The sequence below is a fragment of the Echiichthys vipera genome (genome assembly GCF_963691815.1).
Source record: "Echiichthys vipera genome assembly, chromosome: X".
Lineage (NCBI taxonomy): Eukaryota > Metazoa > Chordata > Actinopteri > Perciformes > Trachinidae > Echiichthys > Echiichthys vipera.
This window is the reverse complement of record NC_139825.1, coordinates 22424615-22440703: the sequence shown is the minus strand read 5'-3', so window position 1 is coordinate 22440703 and position 16089 is coordinate 22424615. Positions and strand designations below refer to the sequence as shown.

General features: G+C 39.4%; 1 protein-coding gene across 3 annotated transcripts in view; it reads left to right on the top strand.

Moving 5' to 3' along the window:
• The window catches only part of kcnab2a (potassium voltage-gated channel subfamily A regulatory beta subunit 2a), a gene marked incomplete at its 5' end in the record, with an annotated part of 100234 nt that overhangs the window by 31648 nt on the left and 52497 nt on the right, over positions 1 to 16089 (top strand). For 2 of the 3 annotated variants that reach the window (XM_083939501.1, XM_083939502.1), the window contains 2 exons: positions 10724 to 10892; positions 13590 to 13631. In XM_083939501.1, the coding sequence (XP_083795627.1) occupies positions 10816 to 10892; positions 13590 to 13631 (119 nt within the window). The remainder of the gene's footprint in view (positions 1 to 10723; positions 10893 to 13589; positions 13632 to 16089) is intronic. The other variant, XM_083939503.1, reaches the window with a different exon arrangement.

Sequence of the window (16089 nt, the reverse complement as noted above, 5' to 3'; positions counted from 1 at the left end):
TTTCCCAGTCCTCTTATTTTCAGACACTGTTTTTTTTCTCTGACTTCTCCTGGGGCCGCTCAGAGTCTGTTCAAAGAGCTGCCAGCCACTTACTGCATTTGCACCCGATTTTTATTAGGAACTCTGGACCACACTGTTTTCTAAGACCGTTAGAAACAGCATCCGTCAGAGTGGCACGGTAGCACCCCAAGGGAGAAGATTGAATCTTGTATGGCTAGAAAATAGAATACAAGAGGTATCAAGGGCCTAAACGTGTGAAGATGTTTGGAAGATGCATAAAAACCTTTTGAATTATTGAACAGTCTATATACTGTAAATGATCAGTGTTATTGTATAAATAGAAAACAAGCAGCAGAAGCTGAGTATTAATGGCTCTTCTCTGCTGCAATTACTCCAAGGAATGCTTAGCTGACTACGTGTAAACTAAATAACGTGTCTGGTGTCTAATGGTTATTATTACATCAACCAGCTTCCCCTACATAGCTCAGATCAGGAACTGGGTGAGCTGACTCTTCTCTCTGGTTGTGTGTTTGAGTAAGGCTGTCACAGTAGGACAGTACTAAATGTCAGTTTTTTCTTTTCTTTTTTTTTCAGAAGGCCAGTTTACAGTCTGTATAGTCTGTAGCTAAAGACCTAGACGTAACCCACAGTTCTATGCATCTTTTATACTAACCTCCATGTGGACAAAACTGATGTTTTAGAAATGTTATAGATTCTTACTTCTTACTATGCTACAGCAGCAAAAAGCGAAGCCATTAGGTCTGTTGAAATAGTTACTGTATGTGCAGAATTAAAATCCTGTATTGATATAGTTTTACTGATCTCCTGCTGTCCTCTAGATCCTCCCTGATGACAGTCTGGATTTAGATGTATTGATCGCCTGTCTCTCTGCCCAGGAATGTTTTTGTGTCAACTTAATGCTTTCTACTCAGCTATGCACAAAAACAGGTGCCCAGTGGCTCAGTGGTTAGAGCAGGCGCCCCATATACAGAGGCTTAAAGTCCTCACCACAGTGGCCCATGTTCAACTCTGACCTGCAGCCCTTTGCTGCATGTTGCTGCCTTTTTCTCTCTTCTGTTTCCTGCCTACCTTCAGCTGTACTATCCCAATAAAGGCACCAAAGTCCCAAAAATAAACGTTAAAAAAACAATGCACAAATAAATAACAGTGATGTAGATAGAACTGATATATAGTACTTGAACAAGGATGGAAAACAGATGATGCATAGTGAAAGTAATAGAGAAAGCATAGACAAAGCTGTATGTGTGCTGGAAGGATTTGGCCAAAATAAAGTAAAATGTATTGCTCATCTTACATTTGTGAATGGGTGCTTACAGTTATGATTTTAACATACTTGAAAATCTACCAGAAAGACAGACACACAGAGTTCATTTAAACATATTGGTGCATTTAAAGTGTGTGGGGAGTGGTCTGAAAACACTACCTAGACTAAGAGATCAAACACAGACCAACACTTCCTAAAATCACGCTTGCCCTCCAGCGCTATTTTTTATTTTCTTTAGTTGTCTTTGGTGTGAAGAGGGAGAGCTGGGGTGGACCTAGAACAAGAGAAAGATGGTTTCATATTTCTACTGCAGTACGCTGCTCAATGCTCCTGGTTCACTGCAGCATGTTTTCTCTCTGCAGTGTTAGCAAAGGCTTCATTTAAGCTGCAAAAGCCCAAGTTAGCCGTACTTTCCCTTGCGAGCCCTCACTTCTGATATTTAACTCATTATTTTTATATTTTCAGGTGGTCTGTAAACCTGACTTGCATCTGTAATGGGGAATATTTCCGTAGGAGCTTCTGTAGCACCATGTTGTAATGTTAGGGATTGACTGTAGGTCAACACAAGAGTATAAAAAATGTTGAGCAAGGGCATATAGAGTGCTGATTCATCTTCATGCTGCCAGTGATCCATGCAACCTGGGACCATACTTCAGTTGATATGTACATCACTTAATAGGGATACTTCATGGGTTATTTATGGATAAAAGCTTTGGCTCTGTCTGTTTTGCCTTGAATTTTTGTTTCTGTGCTGTTTTCTTTCTTCAGGTTTCTGTCCGTCCATCCGTCCCATTCTTGTGAACACGATATCTCAGGATCTCCTGGAGGGAATTTCTTAAAATGTGGCACAATGTTGACTTGGATTCAAGGATGAATTGATTAAATGTGTTTTTTTTTAACCTTTTCATGGCTTTATTACAACTAAAGGTTAACAGTACACAGGGAATTCCTCAATCATTTCTATGCTAATTAAGACATAATTTCACACACATTTCTAACGGGATAAAAATGATGACATGATGACATTTTATATCCAAAAGGTCAAACATCAGCTTCATGCAACATCATAATGCTCTGTAAAAATTGGTTGGCGGAGGCATATAACTGCAAAGTGGTGATTCTAGTTTGAGGTACGTTTCTGGGCAGTTTGAAAACCTATGGAACAGCACCAAATTTGCAAATATAGCGTTATGTGACAAATTTCAAAATGCACATGGTTTTCAAACATACTAAAAATAATCTTAAAGAGAAACTCTACAACAGACCCCACTTGACTATTATTGAATGGCTATTGCTAAAAATAAAAAAAAACAGACAGCAAACAATATCAAAAAGAGGTTTGATATAACTGAAGTCTTGAGGATTATAACTTTAATGTATGCTCTACATTAGACCTTTGCAGTTGGCCTCTGTGTAGGCCAGTCACAGCAGTCGATGATGGGCATGGCTTAAAGTTGGGTCATCATATGTAATAAACCTCTGTATGTAAAACAGCTGCAGCCATCTTAGAATTTAATGATTCCTGACAGCAGAGCTCTCACTTGCACTAAACTTCCACCAGTTAACTTCTTTTAACTGGTGGGAGGAGGATTTGTATCGGAAGTTTGTTGTATAAATAGGCTATTTATGCAAATTGCTGCTAGCTTTTTTTTTCTGTTGGCAGCCAGTGACCTGCACTGCTTGTGTAATCAAGGGCCCTCAACAGCTTAACAGAAAGGAGACAATTTATGAAGCCACATACTGCCTGATGATTAGAGTAAAGATGATGTGCCGGCATGGATTCACATCTTTACATGGTTTTGACTTTCATCCTCTGATAAATGTCACTGCAAAGGGAGAGGAGATTCCGCTTGAATCCTCTTTGTAGTCTGACAGAGAATGAGGTTGGGTTAGCTTCTCTCTGCCTGACTGATCCACCATGTAGGATATCCCCGGCAGTTCTTGTCTGTTTGCCTGTCTCCCTCTTCCGCAGCCATCTGCTCAGGTCCTTGTGTTTTCTGCAGCTGCCAACATACTACACAACACCGCACTACGCTTTCCAGGCCAGCACTGCCTGTCTGCTTTCCTTTGCTCACGTAAGCCCTGTCTCAAGAGGGAATTCACTCAGGCTGGGTGTAGATGGATTCATGGATGGAAAGCATGAAGAGCAGCCCTTTGTGACTCAATTTTACATTTTGTTTGGAAGCGATTGAGGTGTATGAGACAAGCTTCTTTTTAGTGTAATCATTCATTTGATAATATAGACAGTTCACTTATGATGACGTAATAATCCTGATCAGTGTTAATTAAGAGATCTTGATTAGAAGTTTTCCATAAACCTGGGGCTTATTTTTATTTAGGAGAATAAAATACAGAGTGCTCATTCCTATCTGCTGTATTGCAGTAAAACAATTTGAAATTACATGAAAACATTGTACACTTTGAAAACGCGAAACTCTTGATCCTTCAGGCCGTGTTAAGATCATCAATAACACAGTATCAGAAACGCAAGTGGCTGCGTTCGTGTGGGTGGGTTGCTATTTGCTACAGGGTACTTGTGAGAAGATGCCTGGACATGGATGGATTCCTTTGTACCTGACAGAGAGTCAATTTGGGCACAAAACATTGTACTTTTCTTGACGTAATAAGGAAGAAATGTTAACAGGAGCAGATGACAGGGATGTTGTTTCTGAACAGCAAGCATATTGAATATGGTTGCACCCCCCCCCCCCCCCCCTCTCTCTCTCTCTCTCTCTCTCTCTCTCTCTCTCTCCAGTTTTAATCTGCAAAGTGCACCTTGGACCATCAGTGCAGTAAACTTGAGCCAGGACGAGCGTGTAGCATACCGCATTGCTGCAGTCAGCAGCAGCAGCATCTTCTCCAACAGCAGCTCACTACAGGCAGAGACTGGTGCATTGCTCTACAATGTGCCACAGCTAGTGATCAGATGTAAACACCAAATTGTTTTGTTTCTGTACTGTATCTAAATAGGTTAACATAATTGACAACCTACATAAGACTGCAGAGGGGGTAAAAGTAGGCACTGGAGCTTTAGACCCTATGTGGTCATTTCTCTAATTCATGTAAACATACACTAATTGTACGGGTCAGGTTCCATGTTTGGTTGTTGACCAGTTGACCTGCTGTTACCAAAATATAATGTAGTTTGCGTGATTATCTTTTTCATATAATTGACTGCATCACAGCTTTGCATGAGTTATTTGTTCTTATTGTGTTGGAATTTGATTGTGTCACGCTTGCTAAAATCATTGGTGTCTTCTATTTGGATTGGTATTAGGTCCTTGCTGTGTAAAACTTGATTGGTTATATAATTTCCCTGCGGTGTTAACATTGTTTTTCGGGTTGTCCATCTCTTCTATCCGTCCCATTCTTTTAAACGTGATAGCTAAGAAAAACCTGAAGGAAATGTCTTCAGATTTGGCACAAATGTCCACAAACTGATTTTAGATTTGGGAGATCAAAGGTCAAGGTCACTGTGACCTTATAAAATGCATTTTTGGCCTTAAATTTCACACAAATGTCTAATGGGATAAAATAATGATGTGACAGCATAATATATCCACAAGGTCAAAGGTAAACTTCTCTGTGACATCATAATGTGCTGAAACTGTGGTAATTGTATAAATCTTCTGTACTGACAGGTTGAAGTGCGAAGCATCCACATTTAGAAAAGTACGCTCAAAATTCCTTCAAAGTCTTCACACACATAACCATGGAGTCATGGATGTAAACTGCAACTTGACTGGTTAGCAGAGGTCTACAAATACAAGGCAGTGATTCTAAGTTGGGTTTTTTAAGATCATTTTTGGGCAGTTTTTCAAGCCTTTATTATATAGGACAGTCAGGAAATGGGATGAGAGAGAAAGGGGGGAGACTTAAAGCAAAGAATGCCTTGAGGACCTTCAGCCTCTTTATTTGGGGCGACTACTCTGACCACCGCGCCACCGGCCGCCCCCTAATTCTAGTTTGTTACATTATAAGTGGTGTTGGCAGCAATTATGATAAGGCAATGGTTGTGTATGCGATTGTTTATTATTACCACACGAGACAGAGGAAAGCAGCAGATCCCCGCAATAAATCCTGATACTTGAAGATCCCCCCCCACTGCAACCCACAATGTCCTCTGATCCACTTCAATGACATATAATCCAGCAGGATTTTCCTGTATTGTGTAGTAGATCTACTACAATGCCTATTATCAGGGTCATGCCATCATCATCACCTGATAGCAGGTTTAAATCGTTTCCCTGTCACGTCATGATTGAAATGAGTCCTTGGGAACATGATACGCCGTATTCGCAGCCAGGGGAAAATGATGTGAAGAGAAAGTCACCTTCATGTTATCATTTAAATGCCATTATTATGAGCCCTGACTCACGTGAGTGCAGCCACTGGTGAAATAGGGTTGCCTGGGCTGTTCAGTACGTGGCTTTGTCTGGGTGACATAGATGCCACTCTCTATGCGGCTCTCCTCATTTGATCTTATCGACTACAGCAAACTGGGCTAAAACCTCATCATGGACGCTCCCTCTCATGCCATCGTGTTGACTTGAAATGTTCTAATTGGTTATTTTAAATTTGTGTTAATTGCATCTGTGTGTATACCGGACCACTCACCCAACTCTCATTGATGCCCACCTCTCTTGCTAAAGGCCCTAACTCTCTCTAAAGCAATGGCCTTCTTCCTGTGCAGACACTTTGAATTATTCATAGACTCAAGCCACTCTTAGCAGTGGCTCAGCCCTGGTTTACTGTCATGCACACACATATGTACAGTATACAGGACAGGATGATGAAGTAGACTCAAGATCTCCATGTTAATGTGGGCTGCATGTTGTTTTTGCCTGTTTTTCTGTGTTGTGATGTGATTGTCCTTATTATTTTTCCACATCAGTATACCAAGCCTTTACTGGTTAAAATCTTTATCTCACAGCTGTGGAAAACTACAGAGGTTGGTCTGATTTACTGTATTCATATAGCTCATGTCTGCAGAGTGAGGACATGACTCCATCTAGTGGTGAGGGCATGTAGAAATCCTTTGAAAACAATGATACAATATTAAATACCTTAAAATACCCCACTCTTCCTGACTATTGTATTAAAGTTAGTGTTTTACTTACTTAAAACAAAGACCAAAACAAAGGTGACCCATTTATTGGATCGCCTTTTGGTAATCTATCATTCTGTATAATGGCTGGCCATAATCTTCTATCATCTTATCTCATCTTCAACCCTTTATCCGGGATCAGGTCGCGGGGGCAGAAGCTTTAGCAGGGGACCCCAAACTTCCCTTTCCCGGGCCACCTTAACCAGCTCTAACTGGGGGATCCCGTGGCGTTCCCAGGCCAGTGTGGAGATATAATCTCTCCACCTGGTCCTGGGTCTTCCCCAAGGTCTCCTCCCAACTGGACGTGCCTAGAACACCTCCCTAGGGAGGCGCCCGGGGGGCATCCTTACTAGAAGCCCGAACCACCTCAACTGGGAAATTACACAATGGAGATAATCTTCTATCCACATTGTGTAATTTCATATCTCAATAACAATATATATCACAAAAGCATGTTTCTGTTAATTTAATAAATAAATAGTCTATGAAATAACCACATAGTAAAGCTTATTTTGTATACTATGTGTGAATTGAATACATGACAACATGCAAAGATTATAAGGTAACGTAGGTATGCCGCTGGTTTTTCAACATCACAATAGAAATTATTATAGAAAAATATATATAATAGACATTTGTATACTGTCATATCGGCCTTCACTCACTTGAAGCAGATCAGAGTCTAGTCCTCTGAGGTTAGCTAATGGGCTTTGTGGTGGTTTTACCACCCCTATAGCCCTACATCCTGCACTACACATGCACTACCCTTTGCTCCAAAGAGGCTCGAGAGCCACCACGCTTTAGACCAAGTGGCCACTGACCAACTGGGTGGCTGGTTGTGTCTCCAAGTAGCTGTGCCGGGGTTAATTACTCTCTCATTCTCCTTGTCTGGGATGTGTTGATCATTATCAAATATGCATGATATTTTTATTGGCAGTCTTCTATAGGCCTGTTTTATTGGCAATTTTGGCCACACTGAGCCAAAACATGCCGCAGTGATTTGTGTTTCCAGTACCAGTTTTCACTTGCTTATAGTGTTGCACGGTATACCGATACTAGAAAGGTACCGCGGTACCCAGTCGTTAAGAATGATACTTTTTCACGTTTTATTAGTATCGGTACTTTCTGAATTTTCTGCGACAGCGTGTCTGTGCAGCTTCTCTCTGCTTCCTCGCTGCCTGCAGACGGAGTGGGCGTGGCTTTACGGTGACAGACAGTCACAGAGCAGAGCGAGACAGACATGGCCGAAAGTCTCACGAGTGCTCCTGCCGACCGTCCGAGGCTTGTTGTAAAAGCAGACGCACGGAGCGAAATATGGAAATATTTCGCTTACATTGCAGACAGCGAGGGCAAGCCCGCGGACACCACAAGGCCCGTATGTAAGAGATGCTATAAGTCGGTGATGACCAAGGAAGGCAACACGTCCAACCTGGCGAAGCATCTCGCGGACAGACACCCCGATTTGCACCGAGAGTTCAAAGAGCTGCAGGTTAGCAATAGATAACGTTAAATATCCCCCGGATGAAGTCAAGCGAACTGTTTTCCCCATCAGAATTGCAGGAGGCAGTCAGGGGAGAAGCTGTTTAACAGTCCGATGTGGTTCCACATATCTCTGTCTGCTAACGCAACGTTCACACTGGTGACATGAACTTTACGATAACATGCGCTGGTGTTCACAAGTATGATAATCAACAACACTCATTTTAAGTCAACCGGTGCTAGTAATATAATCATAGCATGTACATTATTGTCAAAAATTTACAAGATATATTGTAATTTACATTATTAGAAAATGGTATGGTAAGAGCACAGACCTCCACCGGGTCTGGGTCATTTGTGTTATACTTTACTGCACTAATGTAGTTTGCAGGCTGATAATACAAGGTTTGAATTTTATCAACTTAAAATACAAATTGCAAATTTCCCTTTTGTGGGACGAATAAAGTATTATCTTATTTTATGAATTGCCAGATTTACAATTATTTTTATGCTGAATAGAATTGTAGTTAATGTGCTGTTAATTTTTTTCTACTACAAACACTGAGCTTTAAATGGAAAATCAGGTCATTAAATAATCTGTGAGAGCAAACAAGACAAATAAACAACACAAGACACTTGTCTTTTTGGACACAGAGATGCTTGTAACCACATTGGCAGCTAAGTTAACTATCAACCTGAAATAATGATGATAATATTAGTAGTATGCAAGCATAAGCATAAAGTTCTGCAGCTTTGACAAAAATCTCTATATTTATTTTGACTTTTTAAGTTTAAGTGTTGTAATGAATAAAAATAAATAATTTTAAGTTCCACATTTTGTCATCTAATATTTTATTCCATTACTTTTGCTGATGTTTTAGTTTTCTGCCGTGGTATCGTTTCAGTATCGGTATCGAGATATTTTAGGCAGGTATCGTACCGAAGTCATAATTTTGGTATCGTGACAACACTACTTGCTTAGCGGCACCGAGCCGTGTCTGAGAGGGACCTTTTCCAGAGTAGGGCCATGCACGCCTTCGCGTCTCGACGGCCGCAGCCAACCAGCGACAACCCCCCTTCTCCCCCTCCAAGAAAGCTGTGTTATGAGACTCAACTCATGTCTGTGCAGCTCGGAGAAAGACATTTTTAAAATCTCTGTGGGTTCAGCTCTGTAAGCCTGGCATCACCAGACTAATTGAAAAGGCTTATTATTCTAGGCTCTCTCATTTTTGATTTCCAAAGGGCTTTATCAACAAATCAGACTTAAATGCTTCTAGACACAATTGGATAGACCTACAACCATCAGAGCCATAAAACGTGAACTACAGTACAAGCAATCACAGCTACGAAATAGCGTTGCTTGGTCAGTGGAAAGCAATGACAAAATGCTTTTCTCAAAACATTTTATGTAAGAAACATTAACAGAATATTGAGTCATATTTGATCAGCCCTGTCTAGTTTGACAGTTTGATCTGAGTTTCATGTGTTTATCCTTTTTGCAGCAGCTCTTTCACCACCTACTCGCTGGCTTCTTCAACAGCAGATATTGTGACCTAAGAACAAGAACGTCTGTAGTATTATCCTACGTGTTTGTGAATTCAGATACATTTTATTAAACTAAAAATATAAAAAACCAAAATACAAATGCACTGAGCCATTGAGCTATAGCCCTGAAAAGACACACCACTGAAGACACACCTTCAAGCAGGTTGCCCTGTTGTAATGGAAATTCAAATCCCCGCTGTACTGGGCTAACAGGTTGAGTCTAGCCAGCATTAGTGTTGGTGGTCGAAAATGCTCCATTTTGCTTCTACCCCCATTTGTTCTTTATGTAAAACACAACATTTATTGGAACTTATATGCATATGATGTGGGAGGGTCCTGCCGTATACCCTGTGGTTAAATGATGATTCATCTCTTAATCTCACTTTTACCCAGAGAAGGCTATGGTTAGCAGGGCTAACTGCAGCCAAACAAATTTTGGTAATGAGATGGAAGCCTCCCTATTGTCTTCGTATCAGCCAATGTCACCTAGGCTTCTTTGATGTACTCTCTTTGGAGCTTTCAATAGCCCGGACTTAGAATGCAAAAAAAACAATGTGGAAGCCGGCACAGTCATATCTCACATATTAGACCCAGATTTAATAATAACTAATAATATTTTTTTTTAAAAGGAATCAAATAGGCCTAAATGAATTCCAAGGATGGAATAGCAGTATAATAACAATATACACAGTATAACTTTTATATATGTATATGTGTGTATGTATGTTCATGTATGTATACATGTAGGTATATATACAGTATATATACGTATATATATACTGTATATATATGTATGTGTATATATATATATATATATATATATATATATATATATGTATGTACAGTATATATGTATGTATATTTATTCATTTATTTTTATTTTTATTATTACTCTATTACGCATCTTTTTTACCCTTATTGCTTTTCTTTCTTTCATTTTTCTTGTGTGGGGTGTGTTGGGATATGGGTGGCTGGGGTGGGTGAGTGGATGGGGTGTTTCGGTGTCTTTATCCACTATAATTGTAATTTTGTGAATCCTCAAAGACAAAAGAAAATGCCTAACTGGTTAATTTAGCCAACAGTAAGGTGGAAATTGTGGTCAGTTAATGTGGGAAGCTGATGTGTGTGCCAGACATATAGTCTCAGCATTACAGCTCATTACACATTCAGTGTTTTCTGACTGGAACAACATGGTTCAATAGCAGGATCTGGGATATCATCATCAGGAAACACTAAGGTTAGTTATATTGTTGTGGAAACAAATCCCCCACCACTGACTGGCACAACTGTGTTCTCTCTCCTTTCAGGAGGCCCTGATAGGTGATAAACTGTACCCCGAGGTCCCGGTGAAAGAACACCAACCCCGGCAGGCTGGCCACACCCCCTCCCTCCTGCCTTCATGTATCCTGAATCTACCACAGACTCCCCTGCTCGCCTTTCCCTCCGACAGACTGGCTCACCCGGCATGATCTACAGGTGAGTTGACGGGAATATACTGTGTACAGTATAAGCAGTCTTTCTGTTACTCATAAACATGCACACTTGCAATTGTTTATATTATTATTGAGGACATGTGATTCTTGGTTATTCCTTAGCCATTACTTGCCTTACCCTAACCTTTACTTTACTCTACTGAGGAAGCACAATAGCGACAACATTGATGCAGTGTAACTGGTAAAGTCTGAAACGGGTACCCGAAATTGTAACCAATGCAATTATGGCAAATGTACTCTCGTACTCTCACACTCTTGCATTCATGCAGATTGCAGTATATTTAATTTTCACTTGTCTCTTTATGTGTTGTGTTAACTTGGTTTGAAAGAGCAGATATGCATGCCTAATTTGTGCAGATGTCTTGGACTCTCATGTTTCACCAGCATGTGGCGCCAGAGATCCATCAGCTTAAAAAGAATCTGTTCCACTACTCTTCCCAAGCAGCTTTATGACTGTTTCACATTGTCCCTGTCAGCTATGGGTTTTGTGGCACTATTAAAGATATTGGACTCTTGTATTATATAGGCTTGAGTAGCATAACAATGAAAGTGGATGAGAGTTTGTCATGATATTTTGATTTGCCTTCACTGGGAAGATGTGGAACACATTATAGCAGCCGTCAGTAAAATTCATAATGTTTACTATACTACTTTATACCTTACCAGCCTGTGAAACACTAATGGCATGGATGCCCTGCCAAATATTTATAGGGAAAGCTATCTAATATTATATTATACTGTAGTACTATTCTGTTAGATGCGTAGTATTTTTTTCTGTTTTTAGTCTTTGTTTGACTCTGGATGTTTTGCATTACAGTAGCTTATGTTTAATTAAAGATAATTTCAACAATATAATGCACATGCCTCTACACTCTACTTTAAAGTTATTTTAAGGAAGCTCGTCATGAATGTCTTTTTGCCTAATACGTATAATTCCTCAGAGGGGCTGGTGGCAGGCTGGATGATAGAACAAGGTATATTGTCGAAACGATATAAAAATGTGTATTGTATATATTTCTCTATATTGTTTCTATATAAAAAGCGTCCAAAATGTGTTATAGCCACAGTCATGTCATTTAGACAACGCTTTACATTCTGACCCTTGCAATTCTAAAATAAAATGAGAAAATACATTGTACTTTTTATTCATACCAACAGAGGCTTTATAATGTGGTTATTTCAGACTGTTTATCTATTGAGTTACTGAAAAACAATATTTTGTCATGATATATAAAGTGATTGAAATATGAAATTGCTTATAACTAGCAACTGCACTGTGTTTTTATTAATTTTGATTGATTAACAATAAGAAGAAAATATATATTTTTCCTGTTTTTAATTAATTTAAAGATCACAACTTATGTTCTTTTCAATTTAATTTCAACTTTAATTTCATTTAAATTACTAATATAAAGACTGTGAATGGATTGCTGTTTGGCTTGTACTTGTCTTTCCCTTACAGACAAAATCTTCTAATATGTAAATTGTAACAAATCTTAAAATATTCTGAATTGTTATCCATATTAACCCTCACAGTTGAAGTAGTTATGTGTATCAAACATTTATCCAGAAAAGATTTGAGATCAGTTAGCTAGATGTAATTAAGATGTTAGTGTTTGTACATTTGTTGGGAAGTCAGGAATCGTATGTTAAGAGATTGTTTTGTTATTTTCTGATCTTAAAAAGTTTAGGACTTGTGTGCAAACACCTGGCAGATTCTGTTTTGTCTCCAAGCTTACACAAATAACTGAACTTTTCATGTAGTATGGTAGCTACGTCTGTGAAGACTTTAGTGATTTCCAGCATACAAAGAATATTATAGAAAACACTTTTTTACTTTTTCTTCTTTTAAAAATGGTACATTAAAACACATATGATATCCGGACAGGACACATAAAAACACATGTACATAAAAACACAATACACAATAGAAGCTACATTTAAAGGAGCGATGGGGCTGTGTGTTGAAATAACAAGCTAACATGACTCAATCCAGTGAGCATTTTGTACAAACAAGGATTTGTGCATGCTTTATTTAATACACAAAATTGCATGTATATGTATAACCCTATATCTTTGTTATTTCAAATGCAGTATTTTTTTATTTCTACTTACTCTTACTACTTTACTCTTTTAACATTTCCAGGGCTTAAAGTTCTCAGGCACCATTAAGACAGAGCAGTTTTAATTAATATAATATTTAAGTCAATACATTTACGCATTTCCTCCTAGACAACTTTTCAGGCTGACAAATCATCTATTGCTCTCACCTCTGCATTGTGCATCTGTGGCAGTTAACATCTTGCATCACCTTAGTGCAGTGGTTCCCAAACATCTTCTGTGGGGCCCCATTTTGTAGATAGAAATATTTTCAAGCCGCTCCTCTCTTTTCATTCCCCACAGTTTTACTTGTGAATCCAAGGTCGAGATATGCCTCATACTCATACTCATGACTCATACTTTCTTGTCTTTGTTTTGGTAGTTGTGGCGTTTGGTGTGGATTCTTTGTCTGCTTCGCGTGTATCTGGCAGTCTCCCCACCCTTTTTATAACTCTAACTCCCAGTTTGGGAACCCCTGCCTTAGTATCTGTATAAAACTGTCCCCACTACTAACGTCTTCCTTTTCCTGCTTAAAATAATCAAAGCTTTCCTTTTTCTTCCTTTCCTCTGATGTCTTCAGCGCTCGTTATGGGAGCCCCAAACGACAGCTGCAGTTCTACAGGTACCTGTTTGTCTCTGTATAATTGTTTGTTGTCCCAAAGCAGGATTTATTTTTCTATGTGTGTGAGTGTGTAAAGTGTACATTTTACTCTATATGTACGCTATGTTTTTATAACATTTTGTGTTTCACCATAATAAGCTTGCTGTTGAGACTTGCTGTTCTGTCATTTTATAACCATACCTCCATTAGTAAACCTCTGCAGCATAGATAACACTTATCATCTACTATTTAGCTGGCAATGCACTATCCAGCTTAAACCTGATAGGGGTGATGATGGATTTTATTGCAAGGTTGCTCACAGAACTTATGAATCAACAATAACCGTCTGAGTTTTGTTGTTTTGTTTTTGCTTTTTTTTCAACATTTTTTTCCATCAGTGGCAATTGAGACACCTGCTGTTCTTGACAAACTTCGATATATGACTCAGAAGCTCCTTACAGAAGTGATTTCTAGACACCTTTGTTTTGTCTTTTACTTCCACATCATTAAGCAGATCATTTTCAGTCATTTTCTTTATTCATCATTTCTATATGAAACCATCAACCTTTTTGACCTCATGGGAGTTTAACCTGATCTTTCAGTGTTGGGGATGAGACGATGTTCTCTTAGAGTAGGGTTGCAGCTCATTTCAGTTGTGCTTTTTTAGACGGTCAGTCGTTCTGCTGCTTTAGAGTAGGATCATATTTTATGGTCTGAAATCCGGCCAAATTTTGCTGATCCAGTCATAAAAAACCCTGACTATGTGGATGTGTTTGTAATGAGCTCACTATCGGATTTTTATCTTGGCGCCTTGCACATTTCTGTCCTTTTTAAAGTGCAAACCGTCCCACTAGCTGCTCTCCTGGCATACATGAGGGGGATCGATTAAGACCCCTTACGCTGTCTGTCTGACAGCCTAACAGATTGATGCTGGGAAGGGAAGTTTAATTATTTTCAGTCAGTTCAACTCTGTAACAGACCGAGTTCTAGTCTACAAAAATGACAACATTTAAATCTGGCACGACTGTGTCAGCCCCACCTTGTCTTTATGATGATTCTTATTTTACTTGGTATTGCTTTATTTTTCAGCATGGGTTGTAGATCCATACTCATCTGTGTATGGCATAATCTATTCAGAGCCATTTCATGCTTGTCTTCATGATTCTGTACTAAGAATGCTTTTAGTAAAGTATATCCGGCTCTGGCTATCGTTAAATCATTTTACAGTTTTCAGAGGACTGAGTGCTTTCCAACAATGAAGGTCATTGACCTCTATGTGTCCCATGTGTATGAGTTAGATAATGTAAAAGACACACCTGCAAAGCTTGTATCTTGCATGGTTGTGATACAATCACGGTGAAAAAAATCTTTCCACAAACAGACAGACATGTAAACACCTGGCAATATACTCAAAACGGCCTCTGTGTGAGTTCCAGCTACAGAAAGTATCTACAGGACCACATATTGCCGTAATGACACACACAAGCGCAGACTCAGAAAGTGAAAACACCACCAGCGCCCCTTTCACAGCTGGTAAATACAGGCCGAGGGCAGATACAGATACCACCACAAACCTTTAGTGGGTCATAAGTGATGATTGAGATTTGTCTAGAAAAACGTTTCACCTCTCATCCAAGAGGCATCATCAGTTCATGTACACATCTGACCAGGCTGGGACTGGTCCAACTAACGGGTGTGGAGATCCAGGTATTTAACCTCTCACAAGGCCGATGATGTCACTGGAACCCTTTGTGCTCCAAGTGCCAACGGCCGTCGTTAGAGTGGCAGTCGTTGGTGGGAAGTTGGTTTCGACTTTGTTAGTGCTCTATTTGGTCTTAATGACCGTCGTTGGAGTCACAGGAGGCCATTTGTGAACAGTTGTTCTTTGAGGTTAGATTGTTGAATCTCCTGGAAAGGGATGAAAGGGCAGCATTGTAAATTGGAGATAAGTGGTGTATTAGTTTATAGATTGTATTTTAGGATAATACTAAATATTATGCCATTAAAGCCTGGCAGGAAGTCAAATCACTGTGCACTACAGTACAACACATCCAAGCAATATAGCATTTCTCTCAGTCAGTCAGTTCAATGTCAGTTAAATAGAAATAGGAATGCCCATATATTTGACAGTATTTGACCCTGGTATACTGTTATACCTTGATACTGCCCAAGCCTACTAAGCACATTAGAGGATTTCCTCTGTAATTAATAAGGCAAGTAAAGATGAGCTACAGTACACATATATACACTTGCCTGACAGTTCTGTGTTCAGAGTTATTATTACATGACACTGATTCTGACCATGCCATGAGCACATGGCATTGTTGGAGAAAGATGCAGCAAGGCGTGCTTAACCGGTGTGATTTTCATAATTCCTCGGTTAGAGAGTACTTGTACATGATTGGCGGTTTGTTTGTTTTTTCTGTCTCTCTGTGTGTATAAATACAGTATGTGTTTGCTTGATACTGTGTATGTTTGC